At 37.6% G+C, this 26,350-nt stretch overlaps 1 protein-coding gene across 5 annotated transcripts in view; it reads left to right on the top strand.

Annotated features, from left to right (window-relative positions):
• The window catches only part of rbfox3b (RNA binding fox-1 homolog 3b), a 223,215-nt gene that overhangs the window by 58,176 nt on the left and 138,689 nt on the right, over window positions 1-26,350 (top strand). For all 5 annotated transcript variants that reach the window (XM_048200603.1, XM_048200620.1, XM_048200609.1 and 2 more), the window contains one exon: window positions 23,110-23,204. In XM_048200603.1, coding sequence (XP_048056560.1) covers window positions 23,110-23,204 — 95 coding nt within the window. The remainder of the gene's footprint in view (window positions 1-23,109; window positions 23,205-26,350) is intronic.

Here is a 26,350-nt window from a genome sequence, read left to right as displayed (position 1 = left end):
GTATATTTCTGCAGGCGCGTGTAAACTGCTTAACTGTGTCTACGCAGGTTAAGCTAAGGTTTTCAAGACGAACAGGTTGCCGGCGCCACCATTGCGCAATAGGCTATCCACAAATTACCATTTCACACTCTGAACAAGTAGCTTATTTAATGTATAAAACGGTAAAGAAATGCTACATACTTTATCGTGGCGTAATAAGCTAATCTGTTTGGTTGTAAAATGTAGGCTATTGGCTGTATGAATTGAAATAAAATAAAATTGCTACCTGTGGAACTATTAACAGACAGCACATGCAGCTCAACTAATAAAGATCTTTGTCGCTGGCAAACAATATGCTTTTGTAGATTTGCTTTTAGATCCACTGCCACTTCATCCAACACTCCGCGAGAGAAACCGCTTCAGACGATTCAGCGCGTGCAGGAACTGAACAAATCATTCAAACTGATTCACAAACCAATTTAGACAGTTTTGCCAACTTGTTTGATCAAGTCTTTGAACAGAATCGACTCAAAAGAGTGATTCATTTGTGAATGGGGCATCGTTAATGAAAAAACAGACAGCACACTTGGAATAAATTACGCATTTCTGAACATTGCATTGAAATAAAGTAACGAGAGGAACGTCGGCCAATGTACAGTCCCTCCAGAAAAACGCGATTATGCGATCGCCTGATTTCATGCATAATCAGCCAAAGTCCGCATATTTATGCGGGGGTCGCATTTTTTCAAATACGCCGCACTTTCGCCGCATAAATTGCCGATTTCAGCAAGCAAAATATATGTGGGGCTAGCATGATTTCATAATCCCTGCATTTTCATTGCAATAAAGTCACATATATCTTAGCAGAAAGTTGAAAAATGTTGCGTTTACTTCACACTAGTAAAGCACCATTATTTTCCCCCTATTGCCATGGGAACCTTGTGAAGTGACGTAATTACGCGACGTGAACATCATCTGCAAACCATGATGAAGCACACAAATCATTCTCATTTGCCAATAAAAATAAGCGCAAAAGACAGTGCGAAGCAGTTTCCCGGTGTGTTACATGACAGTGGGGGCAAAATATTTTGCACTCCGTGCAACTGCGTGTTGACGCTGGAAAACCACTTTCACTTTGCCACCGCCAAGGATGGTTAAAGCAGCAGCGGAAGCAGGCAAGAAGAAGCACACATTTTTTAAAATATTTTATTTATTCATTTTTATAGAAGTTGTTGGATATTAATAATAATATGTTTATTTTATATAGCGCCTTTCTACAAACTCATATTCCTTTTGTAAAGCTACAGAACTTGTTTGACTCAATGTTTTGTAAGTTTGAGCCATGTGTTAATTAAGGTCTGAAATAAAACAGAATGAGAACTTAAATATTCTGTGATTTAGTATGCTTGCTTATCATAGGAAGTAATAGGAAATTACTCTTTGCATTAAAGTAGTAGCCTAGTGAGAACAGAGTGTTGGGGGAATCACAGTTCCCGCAATTTCATCACATAAAATTGCAAAAATATCCCGCATATTCCATTGCATTTTTTAAGAAAACGTGCCGCAAAATCAAGCATTTTAGCCCGCAACAATCACAAAAAAATTCCGCGTTTTTCTGGAGGGACTGAATGTAGTGAAGTAAAAGTACAGATTTTTCATTAGAAATGTACTCAAGTTAAAGTACCATTTAAACGTAAACATTTTACATTTAAATCTACTCTAAAATGTAAAATTTTTCCAAAAAACTACTCAAGTAAATGTAACGAAGTAAATGTACTTTGTTACTGCCCACCTCTGCCGAATATTAAGTCAGATTGTGGCAGATGATTGCGGAACAGCTTGGAAAACAGGATGGTTAGTACTGATTTCAAAACAAAGGCTGTACGAAAGGTTATACAGTATTGTGATCAAGTTAGCTAAACAATAGATTTTAAGAAGAGAGAGGACAACAAAATCATCCTCACTGCTTGAAGACTCCATTTTGTATTGTTTTGTGAATTTTTTTGAATTTACATTCACTCAAGTCATAGCTGACTGTGTTTTCTATGATACTCACCAAGACAGGCATTTTTTGACATAATTTTGTGCGATTATGTCATTCAAGCACACGAAGATGTGAAATAGAGCTCATTTCAGTATTCGCACACTGTCTGAGACGCGGCTCTCTGGGTGCGTGCTTCGGATGTTTGTGCACTAAACTTCCCACACAGCGTGTGAGTAACAAATTAAGTTTCCTTTTGCTTCTACTTGAGCTTGAATATTTAAATTGTCAAGGCTTAAACTTTCTCGACGATGCGGCGCTGGTCCGTCATCTGAGCATTGTACATCACAGCATCACATTGTTAGAATTCTTAAAAACTGGTGATTGACACCGTTTCATATTCTCATAAACGCCGATTTTTACTCTCATTTGGCACTTGGCGAGTGTTAATTTTAGGCCCTGTATGTCCTAAGTCTGGCTCACAGTGAATGAATGTGTGTAAAGCTGTAGACACAGGTAATTACACACACACTCACACAGATTTATAGCGCTCCGAATCACACACTAAACTCGTCCTGCGAGCAGCCGCGACTCTTTACTGCTCTGCTGATGATGCATTAGGTACAGCCGCACATACGTCTCTCTGCTTCTGCACTCTCCTTCCCTTTCATCATTTTCCAGCCTCTCTTTGACCCTTGCAATTAAACACTGTTTTTGCTACTGTAGCTTTAAGACTATGCAAATCATCTCTGTGTACTTGTGTACTTCATAATGTTTTTCTTTATGGAAGGTCAAGTTGCTGAATACTGAATTAGGTGTTTATAATGCATGTAAATGTAGGTGGTCATATGTTAATGAGCTTGTTGTGATGTTATAATCATGATGATTTCTGAATGAGTTGTTTTTGTGGTTTAGATTCAATGAATGTTCTAGTTTGACTTTGAGTTTATGAGGTGTAAATACACAGCTATGACAGATCTGTTTATGAAGGCGATTATTGGATACCTCAGCTACTATTTCCGCTTATATAAATGAATGTGTGTTCTGCTGTTAGTCAGCGTTTATATTCATTTCTGGGCAGGACAAGAAACAATCATTTACAATGTGTAAACAGTGTTTACCGTTACTCACACACCTTCCGGAGCGGCAGGGAGTTTATTGGCCCTTGGAGAGCAGAGAGAAAATGAGACGCGTCTTTGCTCATTACTCTGCTGCTTCAGAAAGACATGAGGAGGAAAACGGGGAGAAAGAGATGGAGGGAATGATGGTGTGGAAGAGAAAACAGCATCTGCTTCTGTTAGAAGTGTAGAAGAGATTCTGGAGGAGAGTTTGAGGTACCAGATGAAAAAGTCAAACGCACTAGAGAGCTACCATTAATAACCAAACACACAGACACCATTTACTTTAAAGGAATGTTAAACGGTTAATTCACCCCCAAAACTGAAAATACTCTCCTCATTTACTCCTATATTAGTGTTTTAATGTTTTAATATTATTTAATATTATTTAATCATTACTAGTATAATCGGTATGTCAATAGATTAAAGGTCCCGTTCTTCGTGATCCCATGTTTCAAACTTTAGTTAGTGTGTAATGTTGTTGTTAGAGTATAAATAAAATCTGTAAAATTTTAAAGCTCAAAGTTCAATGCCAAGCGAGATATTTTATTTAACAGAAGTCGCCTACATCGAACGGCCAGTTTGGACTACATCCCTCTACTTCCTTCTTTAATGACGTCACTAAAACAGTTTTTTGACTAACCTTTCCGGGCAAGGTGCGCTAAGCTGCTGTCGAATCACAACACAGGAAACGCTGGCACAATCAGAACTCGTTACGTATTTCTGAAGGAGGGACTTCATAGAACAAGGAAGTCATCAGCCCGTTTTTATGACAGTGGAAACAGCGGTATACAGATAAGTAAATTATGTGAAAAATACTGTGGTTTTTTACACGCGAAACATGAACACATGTTATATTGCACACTATAAACACAATCAAAGCTTCAAAAAACCACAAAAAACGGGACCTTTAAAACTTTTAATCGCATACTTGTTGTGAAATTAAGCATACATCATTAATCTTGTTTAACATGTTTATTTTGTCATCCTATAGTATATGCAGCAAAGTAAACTATCAGATTGAAGGGTGATTCTCACATAACTGTATGTTCTGCAAGCTTTTTTTCACTGTAAGTTTAGGTGTCTTTCCAAAAAGGACACTTGGAGACTCCAAAAGCACACTAAATGACCAAATGATATAAGGATTCCATATAATTCATAAGTGTATGCACACCAAAGAAAAAGAAAAAAACACCCATGAAAAAATGATTTACAGAACAAAACATTTTCAGAATTCAGTATACACTATGTATATAGTGCAACAACAAAGAGCTTGTTTAGAGCTTGTTTACACTTTAGACATGTTATGATGGTATTTGTCAAGTTGCAATACTGAGCAGAACCACATAGAGATGACAAAACAACAACAACAAAAAACTCTTAACCAACTGCCTTGACCTGACTGCATACCTACTACAGTATATGGATCCATTTAGAATTATTAAACACAGCAACATAAACATGACAGATAAAATTTTTGTGATGAATGTCATTCGCTTCAATATAACGGACTGACGCGTGCTTGCTCTACGACTCCTATATGTCACCGCAGTTGTCTTTACCTTAATTACAATCCGTATCCATCTAAACTTTACTAGCAAGACGATGGTTTGCTTTATCCAGCCGAGCCGTCTCTTTTTCACACATTGTGTTGCATGAAGGCTCATGCTCTTCAGAAACAGTTACAGATTATGACAGAGCTTGTGTTTTAAAGCTAAACAGACACTGGAATGAATAATTCACTAAAAACCGGCCATGAGTCACTGTTATCTCTGCCATCTCTGCCTGGTTTTCTTGACATTAGCACTGTTTTGGACTGATTGTTTGAATGCATTCACTTACTTGATAACTGGACTGAAAACGTTCCCAGAGTTTAGCATCTTAAAATTATCTGATGGCAAACAGAGAAGCAAAATCACGTTATACAAACCCGATTCCAAAAAAGTTGGGACACTGTACAAATTGTGAATAAAAACAGAATGCAATGATGTGGAAGTTTCAAATTTCAATATTTTATTCAGAATACAACATGGATGACATATCAAATGTTTAAACTGAGAAAATGTATCATTTTAAGGGAAAAATAAGTTGATTTTAAATTTCATGGCATCAACACATCTCAAAAAAGTTGGGACAAGGCCATGTTTACCACTGTGGGGCATCCCCTCTTCTTTTTATTACAGTCTGCAAACGTCTGGGGACTGAGGAGACAAGTTGCTCAAGTTTAGGAATAGGAATATTGTCCCATTCTTGTCTAATACAGGCTTCTAGTTGCTCAACTGTCTTAGGTCTTCTTGTGTTTTCTATGGGTGAAAGATCTGGACTGCAGGCTGGCCATTTCAGTACCCGGATCCTTCTTCTACGCAGCCATGATGTTGTAATTGATGCAGTATGTGGTCTGGCATTGTCATGTTGGAAAATGCATGGTCTTCCCTGAAAGAGACGACGTCTGGATGGGAGCATATGTTCTAGAATTGGATATACCTTTCAGCATTGATGGTGCCTTTCCAGATGTGTAAGCTGCCCATGCCACACGCACTCATGCAACCCCATACCATCAGAGATGCAGGCTTCTGAACTGAGCGCTGATAACAACTTGGGTTGTCCTTGTCCTCTTTAGTCCGGATGACATGGCGTCCCAGTTTTCCAAAAAGAACTTCAAATTTTGATTCGTCTGACCACAGAACAGTTTTCCAATTTGCCACAGTCCATTTTAAATGAGCCTTGGCCCAGAGAAAACGCCTGCGCTTCTGGATCATGTTTAGATATGGCTTCTTTTTTGACCTATAGAGTTTTAGCCAGCAACGGCGAATGGCACGGTGGATTGTGTTCACCGACAATGTTTTCTGGAAGTATTCCTGAGCCCATGTTGTGATTTCCATCACAGTAGCATTCCTGTATGTGATGCAGTGCCGTCTAAAGGCCCGAAGATCACGGGCATCCAGTATGGTTTTCCGGCCTTGACCCTTACGCACAGAGATTGTTCCAGATTCTCTGAATCTTTGGATGATATTATGCACTGTAGATGATGATAACTTCAAACTCTTTGCAATTTTTCTCTGAGAAACTTCTTTCTGATATTGCTCCACTATATTTCGCCGCAGCATTGGGGAAATTGGTGATCCTCTGCCCATCTTGACTTCTGAGAAACACTGCCACTCTGAGAGGCTCTTTTTATACCCAATCATGTTGCCAATTGACCTAATAAGTTGCAAATTGGTCCTCCAGCTGTTCCTTATATGTACATTTAACATTTCCGGCCTCTTATTGCTACCTGTCCCAACTTTTTTGGATTGTGTAGCTCTCATGAAATCCAAAATGAGCCAATATTTGGCATGACATTTCAGAATGTCTCACTTTTTGCATTCCTTTTTTATTCACAATTTGTACAGTGTCCCAACTTTTTTGGAATCGGGTTTGTAGGGTTAGAATAGAAATGTCTGCCTACCAGAGTTGCAGGTGCTTGCGCCACTGTAGGTGCTTATTGTGATAAACTCCCGACTTCTAACATCATGTAACTGTTTGATGTAAATTACATTATTGATGCAATTTCATTTGCTTCAGTAACTTATTCGGGTTCAATTATTTAACACGTTAACCTTGACAGCCCTAATAATTAAATATTAATATTAATGGCAATATTTAAGAAATATTTAATTTAAGAACGAGACAAGATTTTTACAGTATTTTTAAGAAATCCTCAATGATCAAATACGTGACTAGAAAAATATTCTGCAGGTGCATTTGAAATGTTTTAACTAATCATCAATGAATGTCATTTTCTGAGTATGAATTATCATATGCAGTAAAAGACAACAATACTCAAGCACTGTAAAAGGTTTTGCCACAAACTCAACTGACTGGTTTTCTCCTGTATGATTTCATATGAGTCTCTCAAACCTCAGAACTGTACATGATTTATGAGCTTCTACAACTTGTGACCTCCTAACTGAACTCCTTTCCACAAATTGATCATAGAAATAAAAACAGTATAAAATGAAAAACAGTTTTCTCTCTGTCTCATTAAATGCAAACAATAAGTGCAACCATAATCAAAGTACTCTCTCAATGTTCAAAGTGCAAATAGAGACCACATTTTTCTTCAAGCATGGTAAATAGCTAAGAGATGGTTACAACTACACAGCCCGGCCTAAGATAGCTTTCATATTGGGAGACATATCTATAAATCGCATTTGAATGCACGCTCGTCATGCAATATCTCGAGATCGCTTTTTTGACTTCAGCTATAAATCTCATCACATTTTATTCTTCCAGTTAAGATATCTAAAAATTCTTATTATATAAAATTGTAGTTCTTAATGAGTTTTTAATTAGGCCTCTTTTTTTACGGTTAAAATATTCAAATGTCCTAGAAACAAGATAAGACATTAAGAGTTGTTTTATATCTTTTATAAGTTTATTGTGTCTTTCTGCACTACAATAATTTTGTACATATTTTAACTTCTTTATACTTTAAAAACCAATGAAACAGTCACTTGCAGTACATTCAATACAATTCAGGAAAACAAGCCTTATTATTTTTTGCAGTGTTGCTTCCCAAATAAATATAAAAATTCAAGAATATTTAGTTATTTTAACTGGGAAATATTCACTAAGAATATCATTTTATGCTGTGTAATGATGCTCGACAGTCAGATTCACTAATGGAAAGTTAAGTTGATTTCTGGCCAGTTAATTTGTACTGTGTGTCTCAGCTTTAGTGGAAACACTCGCTAAAATCCAGCTGAAGTGTGTGATCTGTGTCTCTCTCTTTCATAACTCTTACAGGAGAAGGAATAAGTAATGAATCGCTCTGACGTTGAAACGATTACACAACTCATTTCCAAATGATTCCCAGGGCTTAGATGTTCTACATCGAACAGTCTCCCAACAAAACATCTACACAATGAGAGAAAACAGAGAACAGACAGTAAAGATACGAGCGGAAGTGCTTGAAGACGCACAGATCGAAGCACAAAACAGATGTTCAAAGGTGTACAGTGTGCGTCATTGCCCGAAGAGAAACTCTCACACAAGATCTGACATCAAACGAGTCCTTCTCAAAGATCAGAGCCACAGGCCACGCTGGAGCCCTCAAAACTTGTACGTGAGAAGTTTCTCAGTGCTGAGCAAAAACTGATTTTTGGACTATTTAACCATATAATAAAACCTACTGTATCTTATTTGATGCGCACATTTCTAAGCCCTCTAAATGATCAACATGTTCATGCGAGTTTGATAAGACATTTATTGGTCATAGAAAGAAGATTAATAGTATCTAAAGAAAGTTAACTTTCCCATTCACTTGATCCAAGTTGAGCTCCATGATGGTTAGAACAGGCTGTTCTTTCATACGCCGCTTTGAAATGAGTGACAAATTATGACAAAAAATACAGAAGCTTCCAACAGGACGACCACAAGACTCTTAAATCAGATCAGAGGGAGAGAAAGAGACAATGGGGGGGGAAAAAACAGTGAAGTCATAACAGCAATGAGCCTCACACCAAACGCTCCGCTGTCGTTAAATCAATAAGTCGTTATCTTTAATGGGATAAGCACTTTGGAAACTAATTGAAAACAGCTCCATTTACCTCACTAGCCCTCTTAATGCAAACAACACTCGCAAGAAAAACATTCGCTGTGTCCTGGGGTCTGAACGTGGTAATTTGGTAAAGCGTTTGTCTTGAAATCTCCATAGCGTCATCTAAGAGGCCCTGAGGCCGAGAGAATAACGATTCCCGTCCGCTGCTCGTATACGCTGTGGTTCAGAGAGGAAGATTCACACTCAAACCCTGGAACGCACCGCAGAGTCATTGTTAAACATCCTACCTGGCGCTGTAACACAATCACATCTGAATAAACGGGAGGTGAATTCTTGGGCTGCAGTGGATGTGAGCGTTTCAGCCGCTGCCAGCTGCAGGCGTCTCAAGTGTTTGGATCCATAATGTAATGGCGAACATCACTTATCTGACAGAGCGGCTTAAAGAAAATATTGATTTATCTTTAAGCAAATGTTCTTAAGCTAAAATCCAATCAAAAGCTTTAGTGGCAGTGAGCCAGTGAAACCGCAGAGTGCTGGAGAAGATCGTCTGGTGAAACGGCCATCCTTAGAAATAACGTGAATGATTCCAGAGGAAAATATGCATTTATTTATTTATTTAATTGCAGCAATTAAGCACATTTACTAAAATTAAAAAACTGATTTAAATGTGACCTATTATGCCCCTTTCACAAGATGTAATATAAGTCTCTGGTGTCTCCAAAATGTGTCTGTGAAGTTTCAGCTCAAAATACCCCACAGATCATTTATTATAGCTTGTCAAATTTGCCCCTGTTTGGGTGTGAGCAAAAACACGCCGTTTTTGTGTGTGTCCCTTTAAATGCAAATGAGCTGCTGCTTCCGGCCCCCTTTCCAGAAGAGGGCGGAGCTTTAAAGGCCCCGATATACTTCAAATTAAGTTCTTTTTCGTTCTTCGTTTAGGAGTAAAACAAAGTTCGAAATACGTGACCAGCGATATCACACGCCACACCACACTGCTGAGAGCGACGGTTAGATGAATATGTATATACGTGCTGTACACTTTCTTCTCAGTAATAAAATAAACACAACAAAAATGAGAAAACTGCAAGCAATTTTCATAGAAAGCATAAGAAAGCGTCTGATCATAACAACATTGGTATATTAGCACGAGCTCTGCAAATTAGCACTCCAGTCACGTCACGTTTATTTATATAGAATATAGAATAGATGTTTATTCAATAGATTGCTTAAAAGCAATCAGCTTTACAGTAGCAAACACGAAAAACAGTCTCAGTGCTTCATTTCATCAGAAGCACAACTTCATTTTGTACTATAAAGCGGCTATCCAGTGTGTTCATGTTTTCACCCACGGAGCTCTTACCTCAATGAACTCAACAGATCAAATGAGTCAGAGAAGACTTCCACGCGAATGGTGGCATGAAGGCGTTTTGCAGCTGGAGCGAACTTTTCCTGAAAGTTCGCTTTGGCTAGCCATTTCGAATACCCGAATCTATCTATCTACAGTTGTAAGAAAAAGTATGTGAACCACGCGCAGAAAATGTGAAAAATTTTAACAAAATAAGAGAGATCATACAAAATGCATGTTATTTTTTGTTTAGTACTGTCCTGAGTAAGATATTTTACATAAAAGATGTTTATATATGAAGAGTTTGGTTCCAAAACGCGATAAACGCCATTTTCAAAAAATTTAGTTTCCGCCAAAATCAGTATTGTATCTGGTCGGTATTGAAAAGTCATTTATTAATTTTGCGCAAAATGCGATATCCGTCGTGTTATTCTGTCATGTTTTCTCCATTTCTTCCCAAAACGCGACAAACGCCAGTCTCCTTTTTCTGCAGAACGTGATATATCCGCTCTCCACCAATCACAGCGCAACATTCCACACACTGTAAACATTAAAGGCTTTTTTAAAAGCCGTTTTTAATACCAATGTACTCGGCACATGTGTTTTATTTAACCGTGCGGTGGCGCCAGATACTCTTTAATCGGTAATGACAAATAATCATAACATTAACAAGATGACCATTGGAGCGACGGCTGAATGTATTTTTAGTAAATTGGCTGAATATAAGATAAATATTGGCAAAGTTTAGACTCTGTCATATATGTGAATCCACTTACTTTGTTGTGTATTTTCAATTTGAAAAATAACTTTTATATTGATGGATTAATTGCATTTTGAAAAAAAAGTGTCATGGATTTATTGCATTTTGGGGAAAAAATAATACGTTTTTATAATAAACTTTTTAAAATCAAAATGTAGATTTGAATTTTTTTATGTTTTTATATCCAAAAGATGCTATGTGAAAGTTTGAAACAGAAAATAGTGGTTTTCATCTTGCCAATGTTTTGGTAAAGAAAACACCTTTTTACTCAAAATAATCAAAATTGAGTTATTGCGTTTTGGAACCAAACTCTTCATATAGTCCACAAGAAAAAAAAAAAGCTCTGTTCTTCAGAAAAATCCTCTGGGTCCAGCAGATTCTTCAGTTTTCAAGCATTTTCTGCATATTTGAACCCTTTCCAGCAGTGACTGTAGGATTTTCAGATCCATCTTTTCACACTGAGGACAACTGAGGGACTCAAACACAACTATTAAAAAAAGTTCAAACATTCACTGATGCTCCAGAAGGAAACACAACACATTAAGAGCCGAGGGGGTTAAAACTTTTGAATTTGAAGATCAAGGTAAATTGTACTTATTTTTTCTTCCGGGAAACATGCAAGTATCTTCTGTTGCTTCCGGAGGGCAGTACTAAATGAGAAGCAATGATATTTCAATAAAATAAGAAAAATGTGGACATCTTCATCCTGTTCAAAAGTTTTCACCCCCTGACTCTTAATGCGTCGTGTTTCCTTCTGGAACATCAGTGAATGTTTGAACCTTTTTTAATAGTTGTGTTTGAGTTCCTCAGTGTTAAAAGATGGATCTCAAAATCATACAGTCACTGCTGGAAAGGGTTCAAATATGCAAAAGATGCTGGAAAACTGAAGAATCTGTAGGACCTGGAGGATTTTTCTGAAGAACAGAGTTCAGTTTAACTGCTGCTCAGGACAAACAAATAAAATATCTTACTCAGGACAGTACTAAATAAAAAATAACATGCATTTTGTATGATCTCTCTTATTTTGTTAAAATTTTTCACATTTTCACAGATTCTGCAAGTGGTTCACATACATTTTCTTACAACTCCATCCATGTGAGTGTTTGTTTGTTGTTGTGATATGACAAAATGTGAGACCCATGAGGCTGTCCTTCATGAAGTGTAGAGGTGAGAGCGTGTGCATTTAGTGTTGAGTCTGATTCTGCTTGCAGGGAGCATGTTTTTGGTGACCTGTTCTTCCACGGGCCCCTCAGAAGACTCCAGGGGCCTCACGAACCTCTGTCCCGCGTGTGGGAGCGACTGTGTGCGTGGTGCAAACATGTATGGGAATTAGGGGGTTAGGGCACCATCTGTTTGATGTGAGCACTAATGGACCCAAGCAATTACGCTTGACTTTCAGTGGACGGGCGAGACGAGCGGCTAATGCTAATGTCATGAGACATTAGCCCTGGATGTGTTTACAGGTAGATGTTGCCTATTAGTTTTAATGATCAGCAGCGACGTAACACGACCCAGGCTGTTGACCAAACCTCACTCGTTATGGAGGCACAAGGTTAACGGCCGTGATCGCTATAGCAAAAAAAAATGACAGAAGCATGTTGATGGTTTCTTCTCACTCTCATTGCAATGGTGTGACCAAGGAAATGGTCTAGCTAACAAGTTAAGGAGATCAGTGGGATGCTAACGCTTCAGCTCCGTACCCTTGAACGAGTCTCTCTGCTTAAATTAGCGGTGCAAATCGCTAATGTGAGTAATGGAATTGCGTGTTGAGGGCGCAAATAAATGATTTAATGCAAATCTTGAGCATCACTCCTACTGCCAATTAAGCTAACCGGTTTTAGCCGTAAGTGATTTTATTACATTAGCACGCCGCGGCTCTGACTGCATTAGTGACGGTTTAATCAGTCAGTAATCAAATTAGCGCGAGTGACAGACGGAAGAAGGAACGCGTCTGCGTCTCCGCTGAGCACCTTAAGCTCACACCTGCACTGCTCACCGGGGAAATCGCCATCCTCACTCTTTTACGTGACTCCACAGCAACAGAACTGCGAAGCAAGACTGTTTCTTCAGGAAAATGTCTGCGTTTGATTTTCAGCATCTGTCAGTTTTTGCTGTCTACACTTACGCATCCTACAAATTAGTATTGTGTCTGTTCCTATTGAAAAAAAAGCTAAATGCATGAAATAAATGCCATGTCTTTGAATGCGTCGTATTGTCGTGAGATTCTCAGTGTCTCATTTACCAAGCGTTGAGTGTTTTAAAACCTCCACAGCCCAGACAGAATAACTCCTGTCACGATTAGACTAATAATTACCAATGAAGTTCACTAAAGATCATGACGTTAGGATCCGAGTGTCAGTCAGTCTGGTTTTGTTGTTGTTGTTGTTGTTGTTGTTGTGGTTGTCATGCGAAAGTGGAGCAGTCTCACAGAGCTTGATGAATCTGCAAGTGTGAAGCTCTGCCGATCGCCCAGAGCCATTCTTTAGATTCTCGGTTTCAGTCTTTTGTTGCTGCTCGAGTTTATTGGTTGTCGCTCGCGTGTGCGTGTGCGTTTGCGTGTTTGCCCGCCGGCCGTGGCGGGTTTTAAGGATGCAGCAGTCTGATGAATGGAGCTGATCTCTGACAGTTGTGTTCATGAAGGAGAAGTATTTCAGACTCTCAAACAGCTGTGGGCGCAAGACTGGAACTGATAACTGTGTGTTTAGAACAGGTTTCTAGCTGGTCCAAGCTGTATTTGGGCAATTAATGCACACTTAAACATGTCTGAATTTGATTGCATTAGATACAGTATTTCTCACCCAGTGGCATCTGTGCTCAAAACGTTTTTTTTTTTTTTTTCAGAACTGACTTTACTTTTCTTATTCATTTCTTTTTTACAGTTGTTTTTAACCAACTGGTCTTTTCATGAATGTATTAATTGGACCTGTTATGCAAAATTCACTTTTATAAGGTGTTTGAACACAGATGTTTGTCCACAGTGTGTGTATACAACCAGCCTATAATGGTAAAAATCCACCCAATACGTTTTTAACCCTTTAAGACCTGAAGGCTGTTTTAGAGTTTTTTTTTTCTTTTTCTGAGCGACATACACAAAAGTAAAGACTCATAACTCCAAAACGGTAGGTATCATTTGATAGAACACTTTTCGTATTTTTAGAAAATATAAATTACATTACATTTGGGCATTTTCATGCTGAGAAACTGCTGATAAAATACAAAAATATATATAATTTTTTTTTTAGAATTTTTCTTTTTTTATTTTTATTTGACATAGAATAATTTAGGGAGGCAATAAGATCAGAGAAACATTCTTTTTTGGTGATGGTCTCCTACATGTGAGCTGCATCTGGTTCAAATTTTGTGGAGATAGCATAAAGTATAGTTAATAAATTATTCATTTTTTCACAGCCAGATGGCGCCCATGGGCGATAAACGAGGCAATTCTCAGCACTCGTTAGGAGTTTTTCAAAGTGGTTAGATGCATTAAAAAGATGAGATTATCTGATATAAGATGATACCTGTTTTGTGTTATTCCACGTTGGAAAACGAACATGGATGGGTCCGGGAACATTGGATACACACTGCATCCCGGAAAGATGAGAGACATGTTTTTAGCCAAGTATGTTAAATCATTCCATGAGTAATATCTTGTGATCAACGCAATATATAATGATGTGCCATTTTCTATGATCTGTGCATTTTTCATGAAGTTATGAGCACGTGAAACATACATATTTGTATTCAGTTAGTGGCTGTGCTGTTTTTGTTGTAAATGCACATTACACTGGACTCATTAGAGGGTGAATAGGGTGAATACAATGCAACAGAAGCATGTTGGAGGCGTGATCTGAACACGTAAAGTCTCTGGTTTTGTATGCAAAAAGAATTTTTGTGCTACCTATATGGGTTCAGTTTTTATTGGCTCTTAAAGAGAGACACGCAAATGTCTTAAAGGGTTAATAATCTCTATAAATCATAAACAGTCTCTCCAAACACACGGTTCCAGATTTCCCCCTTCTCTTATGCAAGAGTAGGGAAGCCCCGCCCATGACTGGTGATGATCTGCCCTATTAGCATAGATACAATCCTGAGAGAGCCGCAGCAATCTGCCATTTCTGTTTACTCACTGTAGAAGCTGGAGATATATTGGATGTCATTGAGGACACTGTGGTTGTATTTAATTTATGAATGAAATGTGCTGAAGAATCTCGGTAAAGTGTTCTATATTTGCGCAAATCAATTTACTCTGGACTGCTTCACAATCGAGGGTCAATTCAACGCTAGATTTGCAGAAAAGATGAACATGACGACACATGCTAGTCGATGAGTTGAATCAACTCCACAGCAACTACATAAATTTATCCACTAACCGTTCAGAAACGTCCAGTTTCATTCTAAAAGTTGTAACTTCTTCCTGAGTCTCTCCATCAGTGTCGACTCCGGTTTGAACAATGTAAGGCTGAACACCGTTACTGACAATCCTCATTTTGGCTGCGTGAGATTCCCCGGCTTTGTTGTTGTTGAGCAATCGAAGCGTGAGCTGTTAAAGCTCCGCCCTCTTCTGGAAAAGGGGCCGGGAGCAGCAGCTCATTTGCATTTAAAGGGACACACACATAAATGTATGACACAGGGGTGAGCAAATTATCAGGATATTTTAATTCTGAAGTGAACTAATCATTTAAGTGTTCTCCAGACATGAATGATTCATTACGTGTTGAAGTACTAGTAAACAAACATCTGGCATTGTCTCTGGTTTGGTTTGCTCAAGAGAAATGCCCACGTGGCATCATCATGATGGGCGGCTCACTTACTCAAATGAGTCCAGTTTGCTTTCATAGCAGTTGTGAATCTACTGGAGCTCACTCAAGAATTGATTTTTTGCTGCTTCCTCAGTTGAGTCAAGCAGATTACAACACAATTCTTGAACATTTTGAACTTAATTTCATTGCATGCAATTAGTTTACATTTTGTGGGGAAAAAAAAAAAAAAAAACTGAAATGGAATGAATCCAGCTGGTCAGTTTAATTACACAGTTCACTTATATGCTACTACCATTATTAACCATTTGTTTGTTCATTGGCTTATTTATCGGTTTGGTTATTTGGTAACTTTTTTTTTGTTCTTTTGTTTGTTTGTATGTTTTCCTTTTTAAGGTCAATATAATTGTGTTGCAATTGCAAAGTTTTCCTCAATCCATTAAGAGTGTTGGAATTTTTTTGAATGCAGTGTTTTGAATGAGAGGAAACGTCCGAGCACGTGAACCCCTGACCCTACAGATCACCGTGGCAACACGCCCCCGCTCCGTCTCTGGTCATGGGGAAAAATCAATGTAGAGCATCTCAATTAATCTGCTGGGGGTCATTGATTGAGAGTTTGAAGTAGGTAAACAACCTCGTCTGTGTAAAGCCATGATCAGTTCATCACCAAACACGCACATGGTGACTTCAGATTTATTTTATTTATTTCATTATTATTTAGTATAATTCAATAAATAATACTGTAGATTATGGTGCTAATGATCAAATTAATAACTATTTATGACAGAAATGCATCCCTCCTATGGTGCTTTGCATTATGCATGTGGACTCATTAGTGTTTTTATGATTAAAATCAGACAGTGAGAGAAATATTAAACGATACACAGTAGATTATTTCCCTGTAAGTGCAGATGGTTTATGGACGTTTCATCCACTTGTTTCCTTTTATTCTTTGTGTGTGTGTTCTTGTATATATGGTTTATGAGGACACAAATGTGTATAATGACATGGGTATTACAACGTACACACTTCCTGTGTCCTCGTAAACCAAATGGCTTAAAAAACATACTAAACTGTTTTTTTTTTTTTTTTTGTTTTTTTTTTTATACAGGGGGATAGAATATACAGTTTTTACAGTATAAAAACCATTACGTCTATGGAGAGTCCCCATAAACCACATATACAAGTGTGTGTGTGTGTGTAAAAGAAGGAAGCAGAGAGTGAAGGACGAGAGAACAGGTTCATTGCAGCTTTAATAATGCGTGCCATAGAGTAAACGAACCGTTTTCTGGTACACTAACACACTCACACACGCACACACACTTCACAGTCTCAGAGTTATTAAAGCATTATTTGTGTTTTCACTCACTGTAGTCAGACGAGCTGTAATGTACTAATGAAAATCCTGTATCACTTCACTTTCACTTTTCTTCTGTCTCTTTCTTCATGCACGTCACTGCATGATTTTATTTTTTTATTATTTGCTTCTGAATCTCAATATGATGACAAATCACTTGTGTTCAAACTCTTGGCTCTCAGTGGTTGATTCTTCGCTCATCGATCAGATTTAGGAGTCAAGTTGCTGGTTTTTGTTAAGCAAAGTCATGTTTGAGCTCAAAAACAGATTGCAAAGCCTCTTCTTTCTCCATAACGCTGATATAAAACCTCCTAATTTTGATGTTATTTCTCATAATTGTGACTTTATATCCGTATGTCATGCCTAAACAATATGATTTACAACATTTGACTTTTACATATTAAAAATTGTGTCCAAAGAACAAAAAAATATGAGAAATAAAGTTGCTGGGCTAAAAACAACCCAAGTTGGGTTGAAACTGGACAAACCCAGCGTTTGGGTTGTTTTAACCCAGTTGCTGCGAATGGGTTGTTTTAACCCAGTTAACCCAGCGATTGGGTTGTTTTAACTCAGTTGCTGCGAATGGGTTGTTTTGACCCAGTTAACCCAGCGATTGGGTTGTTTTAACTCAGTTGCTGCGATTGGGTTGTTTTGACCCAGTTGCTGCGAATGGGTTGTTTTAACCCAGTTAACCCAGTGATTGCATTGTTTTAACCCAGCCAGCCCAGCGGTTGGGTTGTTTTAATCCAGTTGCTGTGAAGGGGTTGTTTTAACCCAGCTAACCCAGCGATTGGGTTGTTTTAACCCAGCTAACCCAGTGGTTTGGTTGTTTTAACCCAGCGATTGGGTTGTTTTAACCCAGTTGCTGCGAATGGGTTATTTTAACCCAGCGATTGGGTTGTTTTAAGCCAGGGATTGGGTTGTTTTAACCCAGTTAACCCAGCGATTGCATTGTTGTAACCCAGCCAGCCCAGCAGTTGGGTTGTTTTAACCCAGTTAACTAACCCAGCGATTGGGTTGTTTTAACCCAGTTAACCTATCAATTGGGTTGTTTTAACTCAGTTGCTGCGAATGGGTTGTTTTAACCCAGGGATAGGTTTGTTTTAACCCAGTTAACCCAGCGATTGCATTGTTTTAACCCAGCCAGCCCAGCAGTTGGGTTGTTTTAACCCAGTTAACTCAGCGATTGGGTTGTGTTAACCCAGCTAACCCAGCGGTTTGGTTGTTTTAACCCAGCGATTGGGTTGTTTTAACCCAGTTAACTCAGCCATTGGGTTGTGTTAACCCAGTTGCTGTGAATGGGTTATTTTAACCCAGCAATTGGGTTGTTTTAACCCAGGGATTGGGTTGTTTTAACCCAGGTAACCCAGCGATTGCATTGTTTTAACCCAGCCAGCCCAGCGGTTGGGTTGTTTTAACCCAGTTGCTGTGAATGGGTTGTTTTTAACCCAGTTAACCCAGCGATTGGGTTGTTTTAACCCAGCGGTTTGGTTGTTTTAACCCAGTTGCGATGGGTTGTTTTAACCCAGTTGCTGTGAATGGGTTGTTTTTAACCCAGTTAACCCAGCGATTGGGTTGTTTTAACCCAGTTGCTGCAAATGGGTTATTTTAACCCAGCGATTGGGTTGTTTTAACCCAGTTGCTGCGAATGGGTTATTTTAACCCAGCAGGTTGGGTTGTTTTAACCCAGTTGCTGTGAATGGGTTATTTTTAAACCAGTTAACCCAGCGATTGGGTTGTTTTAACCCAGCTAACCCAGCGGTTTGGTTGTTTTAACCCAGCGATTGGGTTGTTTTAACCCACTTGCTGCGAATGGGTTATTTTAACCCAGTGATTGGGTTGTTTTTAACCCAGCGAATGGGTTGTTTTAACCCAGCCAGCCCAGCAGTTGGGTTGTTTTAACCCAGTGAATGGGTTAAATGTTTGTCCAAATTGCTGGGTAATTTTATTTAACTCAACTATTGTTTAACAATTATTATATTGCTTGCTTAAAATGAATTTTTTTTTTTAGAGTGTAAGCTTTGTCATTATTGGCCAGAATAAGATGCAAAGATGCCAAACATCCCATTTTGCATTTTTTTCTCTTTCTGTTTTTCAAGACATGATCCCACTAGCCAAAGATCACGTGTGTGTACGTGCGTGCGTATGTGTGTGTGTGTGTTTTTCTGGAGGTCAACATTACCCTAAGTGATTAGTGAGCTCCAGCCAACCACACACACACACACACACACACACACACACACACAGTCACTGCGGCAGCTACTACAAGCATCGACAGGCTCGCTCATCCATCTCTCTCTCTCTCTGTAGCGTTTAATCGCAGTGTTAATATTTGATGCAGTCGGTGCAGGAGGCTGTCGAGTCTGCGGAAAGAGACAAAAATACTGCATACACACATCACATAAAACAACACAAACCACCTTAAAATCAACCTCGAACCCAGCGACCCCAGCAGAACACACAGAGACCTCGTCGATAACCCCAGAAATGCCTCCAGATGTCTCTGAAATGAGCGTGTTTTCAGACAGATTGGCTGTTTCACGTGTTTCAGTCTGCAGATGAATCTTTGATGTGTTCATGTTTAATGTGCTTGAGTTGATACTGGCTGTACATGCTGATGGAAAAAAAAAAAAAAAAAAGTAGATTTACTTTAAAACCATTTTCACTCAGAAATTAATTACGAAGAACACATTTAATTAAACATACAATTTTTTAGTATTTTCTTGGAAAACGTTGTCCAGTAATCTTTGTTTTATTTAAAAACCGCGCAGTCTGGTGATTTCACACTCTGACCTATAGCAAATGGGATGTTTAAGGGGGATTTTAAAGTGTGCAGAGCTTGTTAGATGCACTAGATAAAGATGACGTGTGTGTTTGTGGTGTAATAGACACGCTGACTCTTGGCAAATGCATCTCTGTAATGGCCAGTTTGCTCTTAAATAATACATGTGCTGTCGGCACGAGCGGGGGTTTCTCTCTGTGTGTAATGTGTTTGGCTACACTTGTGAAGGCCAAATGTGCTCACTAATATAGTGAAATATCATCAGAATGTGTCGATGTTAGATAAAATCTAATGCACAGGTCGATTTTTTTTCTCACTATATGCATGGATAAACTGCAGCATTTTGGAGAGAAATCTCTTTCTTAGCATCAATTTCTTAGTTGTTTCTCAGATTTAGACTCATGCTGATGTTCTCTGCTTCTCAGATGTTTCTCGTGTAAAAAACAGCCCGTAATCCCACATGTGTCTCCTCTAGAGATTCAGAAGAGATCTCAACAATGTCTCAAACTGCTCAGATTTGCTCAAGATACCAAAGTCAGAGATTGCAATATATAGGGCCCTATGAAATCCATTTTATTTTTCCCAAATTTAGTTTTTTTCCGTTTTATTTTTATTTATTTTTTTGTTGGACTTCATTTTAATGGTTAAATTAAATTTTAGTAATCAAAAAGCATGTTTAATTAATTGAAATCATAAAACTTAGACAATTTAAAAGCAATTTATTAAAAGTTTGACAAAAATAATATTTTTTAGGCGCCTATGAAATGCATTTTTCTTTCTTCTGTTATATTTTTACCAAATTCTGTTTTAAGTTTTCTGGATTACATTTTAATGGTTTAATTACATTTGAATAATCAAAAAGCATGTCTAATAAATTGATTTGTATAAAAATAACATTTATTTATTTAAAATTTCATTTCTATTATTTTTTTTTTTTTCTGATTTTTTTTTTTTTTCTGGCAATCAAATGAAGGCATAAAACTTTAATGTAATTTATCTTTTAATCATAAGACATTAAACAAACTTTTTTTGTCAAACAAAGTGCTGCACAACACAGTGTTTATGAAATGTGACCCGATCTGGCGAAATGAGTCGGAAGTCGCAATGTTCTATTTTAAGATATGGTCCGATAATGTGGAAAAACAATGAAAAAATCATTTATTTATTTTTTTAAGCTAATTTCAAAGAACAGACTTTCAAAAATAATCTCCCAAAGTTTCATAGTCCAGATAATTGAGTAAATGTATTTAAATGGCTATTAAATTTGACATGGTTTTACTAAATTCGCTGGAAATGAACTTCTCAACTCCTCTCATCACTTATGAGCATTTCCCAGTATCCCTTGAAACGTCTCTGCTCTCCAAATATGGTGTTACACGTTGTATAGAACCAATCAAAAAGCTTAGAAATGTAAACACACTGACATAAACGCTGATTTTTATCAATGGGAAGCCCCGTTTCGACTGACAGGCACGCGATCGGTCCAGCCATCCTCCTGTCAGACTAGCGCTTCAGACAGTCCTTCAGACTGAAGTTTTCATGAGGATTTATAGTTTATGGACTGTTTTGATTTCGGTAATTACATCTAGAAAGGTGAAAGCATTGATGGCATCTATAAAAGAGATATATGAAAGCGAAACGAAGTCCAGTGAGGAGGACGCACGAGAGGAGAACAGCGCGTTTAATTGGTATGTGTATACTGTAATACTGCATTTACAATGCTTATCAGTGGCGTGCACTTTGATCGTGAAGGTGAAAGTGCCCTTTGCGGTCGCATCGCGGTGCCCCCGTGTTCCCATTTCTCCCGATGTGAGCTCCAGTCCATTACAATTTAGAGCGGTTAAGGCCCGGGTATACTTCATTTCCCGCGAGCCTTTTAAAGAAACTCCTTTGGCCATAAGCGCGGAAAGACGCGTTCGGCTCATGCACACGTGCATCGCCTGTGGCCATAACAATTCACCCCCAGCCTGATTTAATAGCATTTATATATATATATGTCTTTGGTCAAATTAAGCTGTAAAATAAATAGTTTATCCCTTTAAATGCAATGGATTTTGAAAGATATCAACAAAAAACGGGCAAAAAACTTTAAAAGCGATTTTCTCAGGTTTTCAATTGGAAAAAGAGGGCAGACGACCATAATTCAAATGGGTATCTTTAAAACCATTCAAGGTATGACTTTGACTAGGATATCATTTTAAAGCTTATTGTCTCATCTTTCCATTGATACCAAAATCTCAATTTTGAAATTTGGGTCACCATGACTCATTTTGCTGGATCAGGTCACATATGATGATAGTTTTTCTCAGATCAAATGGTAAAATGCTCATGACGTGATTCTGGAGATGAAGTTCATGTCCTCATATAGCGAGGCAGCAGAAAATGAAAACACCTTGATTGTCACGCGTGCTTCAGTGTGTGTGAGGTATGCCTAGATGAAACCATTCATTCACACAGAGACATACAGAACATGCAGGATTCATATTTAAATAGTCTTTTTGTGGTTTAATATTCACAGACACTATTCTATATCGCGATTTGATTTAAGTGTACTCACCTACTTTTTATTTATTCATCAAAAAATTTACAACTTCCGTGACACGGCGCATTATACAGTAAATTAAGTTTTTATGACTGGATTCCACAATTCCATCCGCATTTTCCGCACTGTGGAAATCATAGGGCCCTAGATATGTTGATATATTTAGCAAGAAAATAGTTTCTATTTTGCAAAAACGTAAGCCTCTTTAGAGCAGTAACTTTTTTCCCCAAATTTGCATTAATGTAATGCAACAAAAAAACATGTGAAGAACAAAAAATATTATAAAAAAGGGCTGTATGTAATAATTTTTATGTATTAATCTTTTTTTTTTTTTTATTGTCAATGTGTAAACAGCTTGTAACAGAACTTAAAAACAAGACTTTCCCCGACTTCCTATGTTGTCTGTGAAAGCCTGTAGACTGTGTGAAGGACTCGGGTCGTTTTTGCCGGGAAAATGAAAAGCTGTGACGGTTACATTCATTCCTGAGAGCCTCTTCTATGACACATGAAACTCACACTTATACAGTGTTCAGTGTATTACCAGATAACATATTTTGAGTTTCTGTTGATTAAACCAATTGCCTTCATTGTATTAACTCAATTTTTTAGTTTCAATGAACTCAAAATTTTGAGGCAACCAGGTAACTTACTTTTTTAAGTTAAACCAACAATTCTTTTTTACAGTGTAGATACTTAGACTTTTGATTTTAATTAAGTTTTAACTCAAGATCCATACTTTAACTGTAAAAAATGTGTTTTCGAGTACTTTTACACCCCTGAGAGAGTGAGAAGTACATGAGAATCACACTTTCAGAAGGGATTTTAGGAGAAACGTCTGAGACAAAGTTGATGCTTGTATGAAACACAACTGAGAACTCGATGAAAGAGCAACGTCTGAGCATGTGTGTGTGCTGTAGTGACTCTTTGTCTTGTGTTTTGTGGTCAGGTGGTGTGTGTAAGTCGGCCGGTGTCGCTCTGGTGTACGGGACGGTCCTGACCGATCACCTTTGGCGATTAGGACTTCCTCTCTTCAGCACACGGGTGAGTGAGGCTCTGTGTGTGTGTGTTGAAACAGTGTGTTTTGTTTGTGCGTCCATGATTGATATGAACAGGTGGATTTGTGCTTGACTTGATGACATCACTTCCCCAAGCGTTCAATCACAGTGCGAGTGGCGTTGTGTGTTCGACTGAGCGCCGAGCAGGTGTGTGTGTGGAGGGTAAATATGCTTTTGGGATTCAGTTCAACGCGGTGATGTGTGTTGATATGATATATTTGTGCGACGCTGTTTGTTGATGCTGGGAGAAACAACAGGTGCGATTCGTAAAGTTCCAGCGGGTGATTGTGAGGAGATGATCACCTGTTACCCACTGAAAAAATGACTCTTGAGCAGTCGGTGTTCATGTGATCGGCATTAGAGCTGGCTGAATGTCAACATCAGCACCTTTTATCATTCTGTCTGAAGCAGACGCTTCCTGTAGAATCAGAGTCTAAGAATCAAACTGGAGTTGCAGAGTCAAACTAGAATCAGAGAATCAAACTGGAGTCAGAGATTCAGAGTCAAAGAATCAGACTAGAGTCTAAAAATCGAAGAGTCAAATTTATGTCAGAGATTCAGTTTAGAGATTCAAAGACTAAAATTAAAGAATCAATAAATCAATTTAGAGAATCATTGAATCAAATTAGAGAATCAAACTAGTCGAACAATCAAACTAGAAACAGAGATTCAGAGTCAAAGAATCAGACTAGAGTCTAAAAATCAAACTGGAGTCAAATTTATGTCAGAGATTCAGTTTAGAGTTTCAAAGACTAAAATTAAAGAATCAATAAATCAATTTAGATAATCAATGAATCAAATTAGAGAACCAAACTAGTCGAACAATCAAACTAGAGTCAGAGATTCAGAGTCGGAGGATCAGACTATAGTCAGTGAATAGTAATGAATCAGACTATAGTCAAAGAATCAAACTACAGTCATAGATTCAGAATTGAGAATCAATTAATCAAATTAGTTAGAGAAGAATCAGAGTCGGAGAAACAGACTAGTCAAAGAATCAGAGTAGGAGAATCAAACTATAGTCGAAGAATTAATCTGGTCAAGCGACCTATAATGAGAGTAAGAGAATCAAACTAGAGTCAAAGAATCAAACTAGACAAGAGTAAGAGATTCAGACTAGTATCAGAGATTAAGATTAGAGAATCAAAGAATCAAATTACAGAATCAAACTAGATTTGAAGAGTCAAACAAGTGTTGGTCGAAGATTCAGATTAGAGAATTAATTAATAGAGAATCAAACTAGAGTCATAGAAAAACCAGACTCGGTGAAGAATCAAACTAGACAGAATCAAAAGAATCAAACTAGACAAGAGTCAGAAAGTGAGACAGAGATTCATATAAGAGAATCAAAGAATCAAATTATTGAATCAAACAGAGACTCAGATTAGAGTCAAAGAATCAGACTAGAGTCTAGAGTCAGATAAGAGAATCAAAAACTAAAATGAAAGAATCAATAAATTAATTTAAAGAATCAATGGATAAAATTAGAGAATCAAACTAGTCAAACAATCAAACTAGAGTCAGAGATTCAGAGTCGGAGGAACAGACTAGAATGAGTGAATCAGAGATTCAGAATTAAGAATCAAAGAATCAAATTAGAGAATCAAACTAGAGTGAGAGAAGAATCCGAGTCAAAAAATCAAACTAGTGTTGGAGATTCAGGTTAGAGAATTAATTAATTCCTTTAAAGAATCAAATTAGATCATAGAAAAATCAGTGAAGAATCAAACTAGACAAGAAACAGAAAATCAGAGTAAGAGAATCAAATTAGAGTCAATGAATCAAACGAGATAAGAGTCAGAGAGTATCAGAGATTAAGATTAGAGAATCAAACTATAGTGAAATAAGAATATAATTGAACTAGAGTTGAAGAATCAAACTAAGCATGAGACAGAATTCATATTAGAGAATCAAAGAATCAAATTATTGAATCAAATGAGATTAGAGAATATGAATCAAATTACAGTAGATCTAAGAATCAAACTAGAGTCAGAGATTCAGACAAGCATCAGAGAATCAATTTAGAGAATCAGTCTGGCATCAGAGAGTTCAGACAAGTGTCAGAGAATTATATTAGAGAATCAAACTAGAGTCAGAGAATCAAACTGGAGAATCAGATTAGAGTGACAGAATCAGATTCATGTTGTGTAAATCTTTGAGCTTTACAAGGACACAAAATAAAACAGATCTGGACTGAAATATCCGGTTACATTGTTGTTGTTTTTTTTCCCTCTTGTAGTCTAATTATCATTTCTAATAATATTCCTCAGAGGTCTAAGAGAGATACTAGAGAGAAAAAAAAGACCACAGATAAAAATCCAATTAAAGGAGACGCGGGGCTGGAGAAGAGTCAGCTGGTGTTACAGTACAGGCTGTGTGTGTGTGTGTGTGTGTGTGTGTGTGTGTGTGTGTGTGTGTGTGTGTGTGTATGAGGAGTTTATCTGGCACAGCAGCAGATTCTGTCTGTGTGTGTCTGTGGTTTGTAGGCTGCGTTTTTAAAGTGTGTCCTGCAGGCAGATATTGATGACCTGTTTTTAAAATGTGCTGATGCAGCAGTGATGAAACTACAGCGTCTCATGTACTTCTCACTCACTCTCTCTCTCTGTTTCTCTTTATATAAAGGGATTGAACTGACTCTAGGGGTGATTTGTATGATAACACATCTAGGCCACATTTCATCCCGGTGTCTGAAAGAAATATGCTAAATTATTAATAAAACAAAGCCTGCGTTGAAGACCATTATGATTTTTTTTTTTTTTTTTTTTTTTACATTGTGACATTTAAGCACATTTTCATGCAAACTCTCATTACTGTAATGCACCAGTTTTACTTTTTCCAATTATTCTTAAAGGTGATTCTCATTAGTTTCTCATTACTGTAATGCAGTCATTTTTATTAATTCCAACGCTTTTATTCATTATTGCAGTAAAAATGAAAGCCACAAGAAATACAACCATGATGTATAAATGCTTATAATTCAAATAAACTAAAAAATATATTTTTGCTGTTCACATTACAGTAATGACAATCAGATTTTTTATTTATATTTGATAATGTCATGAATATAACAACAATATATTTGTTGTTTTTATTGCATTGCAATAATAAAAAATTTGGTTAAATGTTGTCATG

This window comes from Megalobrama amblycephala, linkage group LG1, assembly GCF_018812025.1.
Source record: "Megalobrama amblycephala isolate DHTTF-2021 linkage group LG1, ASM1881202v1, whole genome shotgun sequence".
Classification (NCBI taxonomy): domain Eukaryota; kingdom Metazoa; phylum Chordata; class Actinopteri; order Cypriniformes; family Xenocyprididae; genus Megalobrama; species Megalobrama amblycephala.
This window is presented reverse-complemented; position numbering and strand designations above follow the sequence as displayed.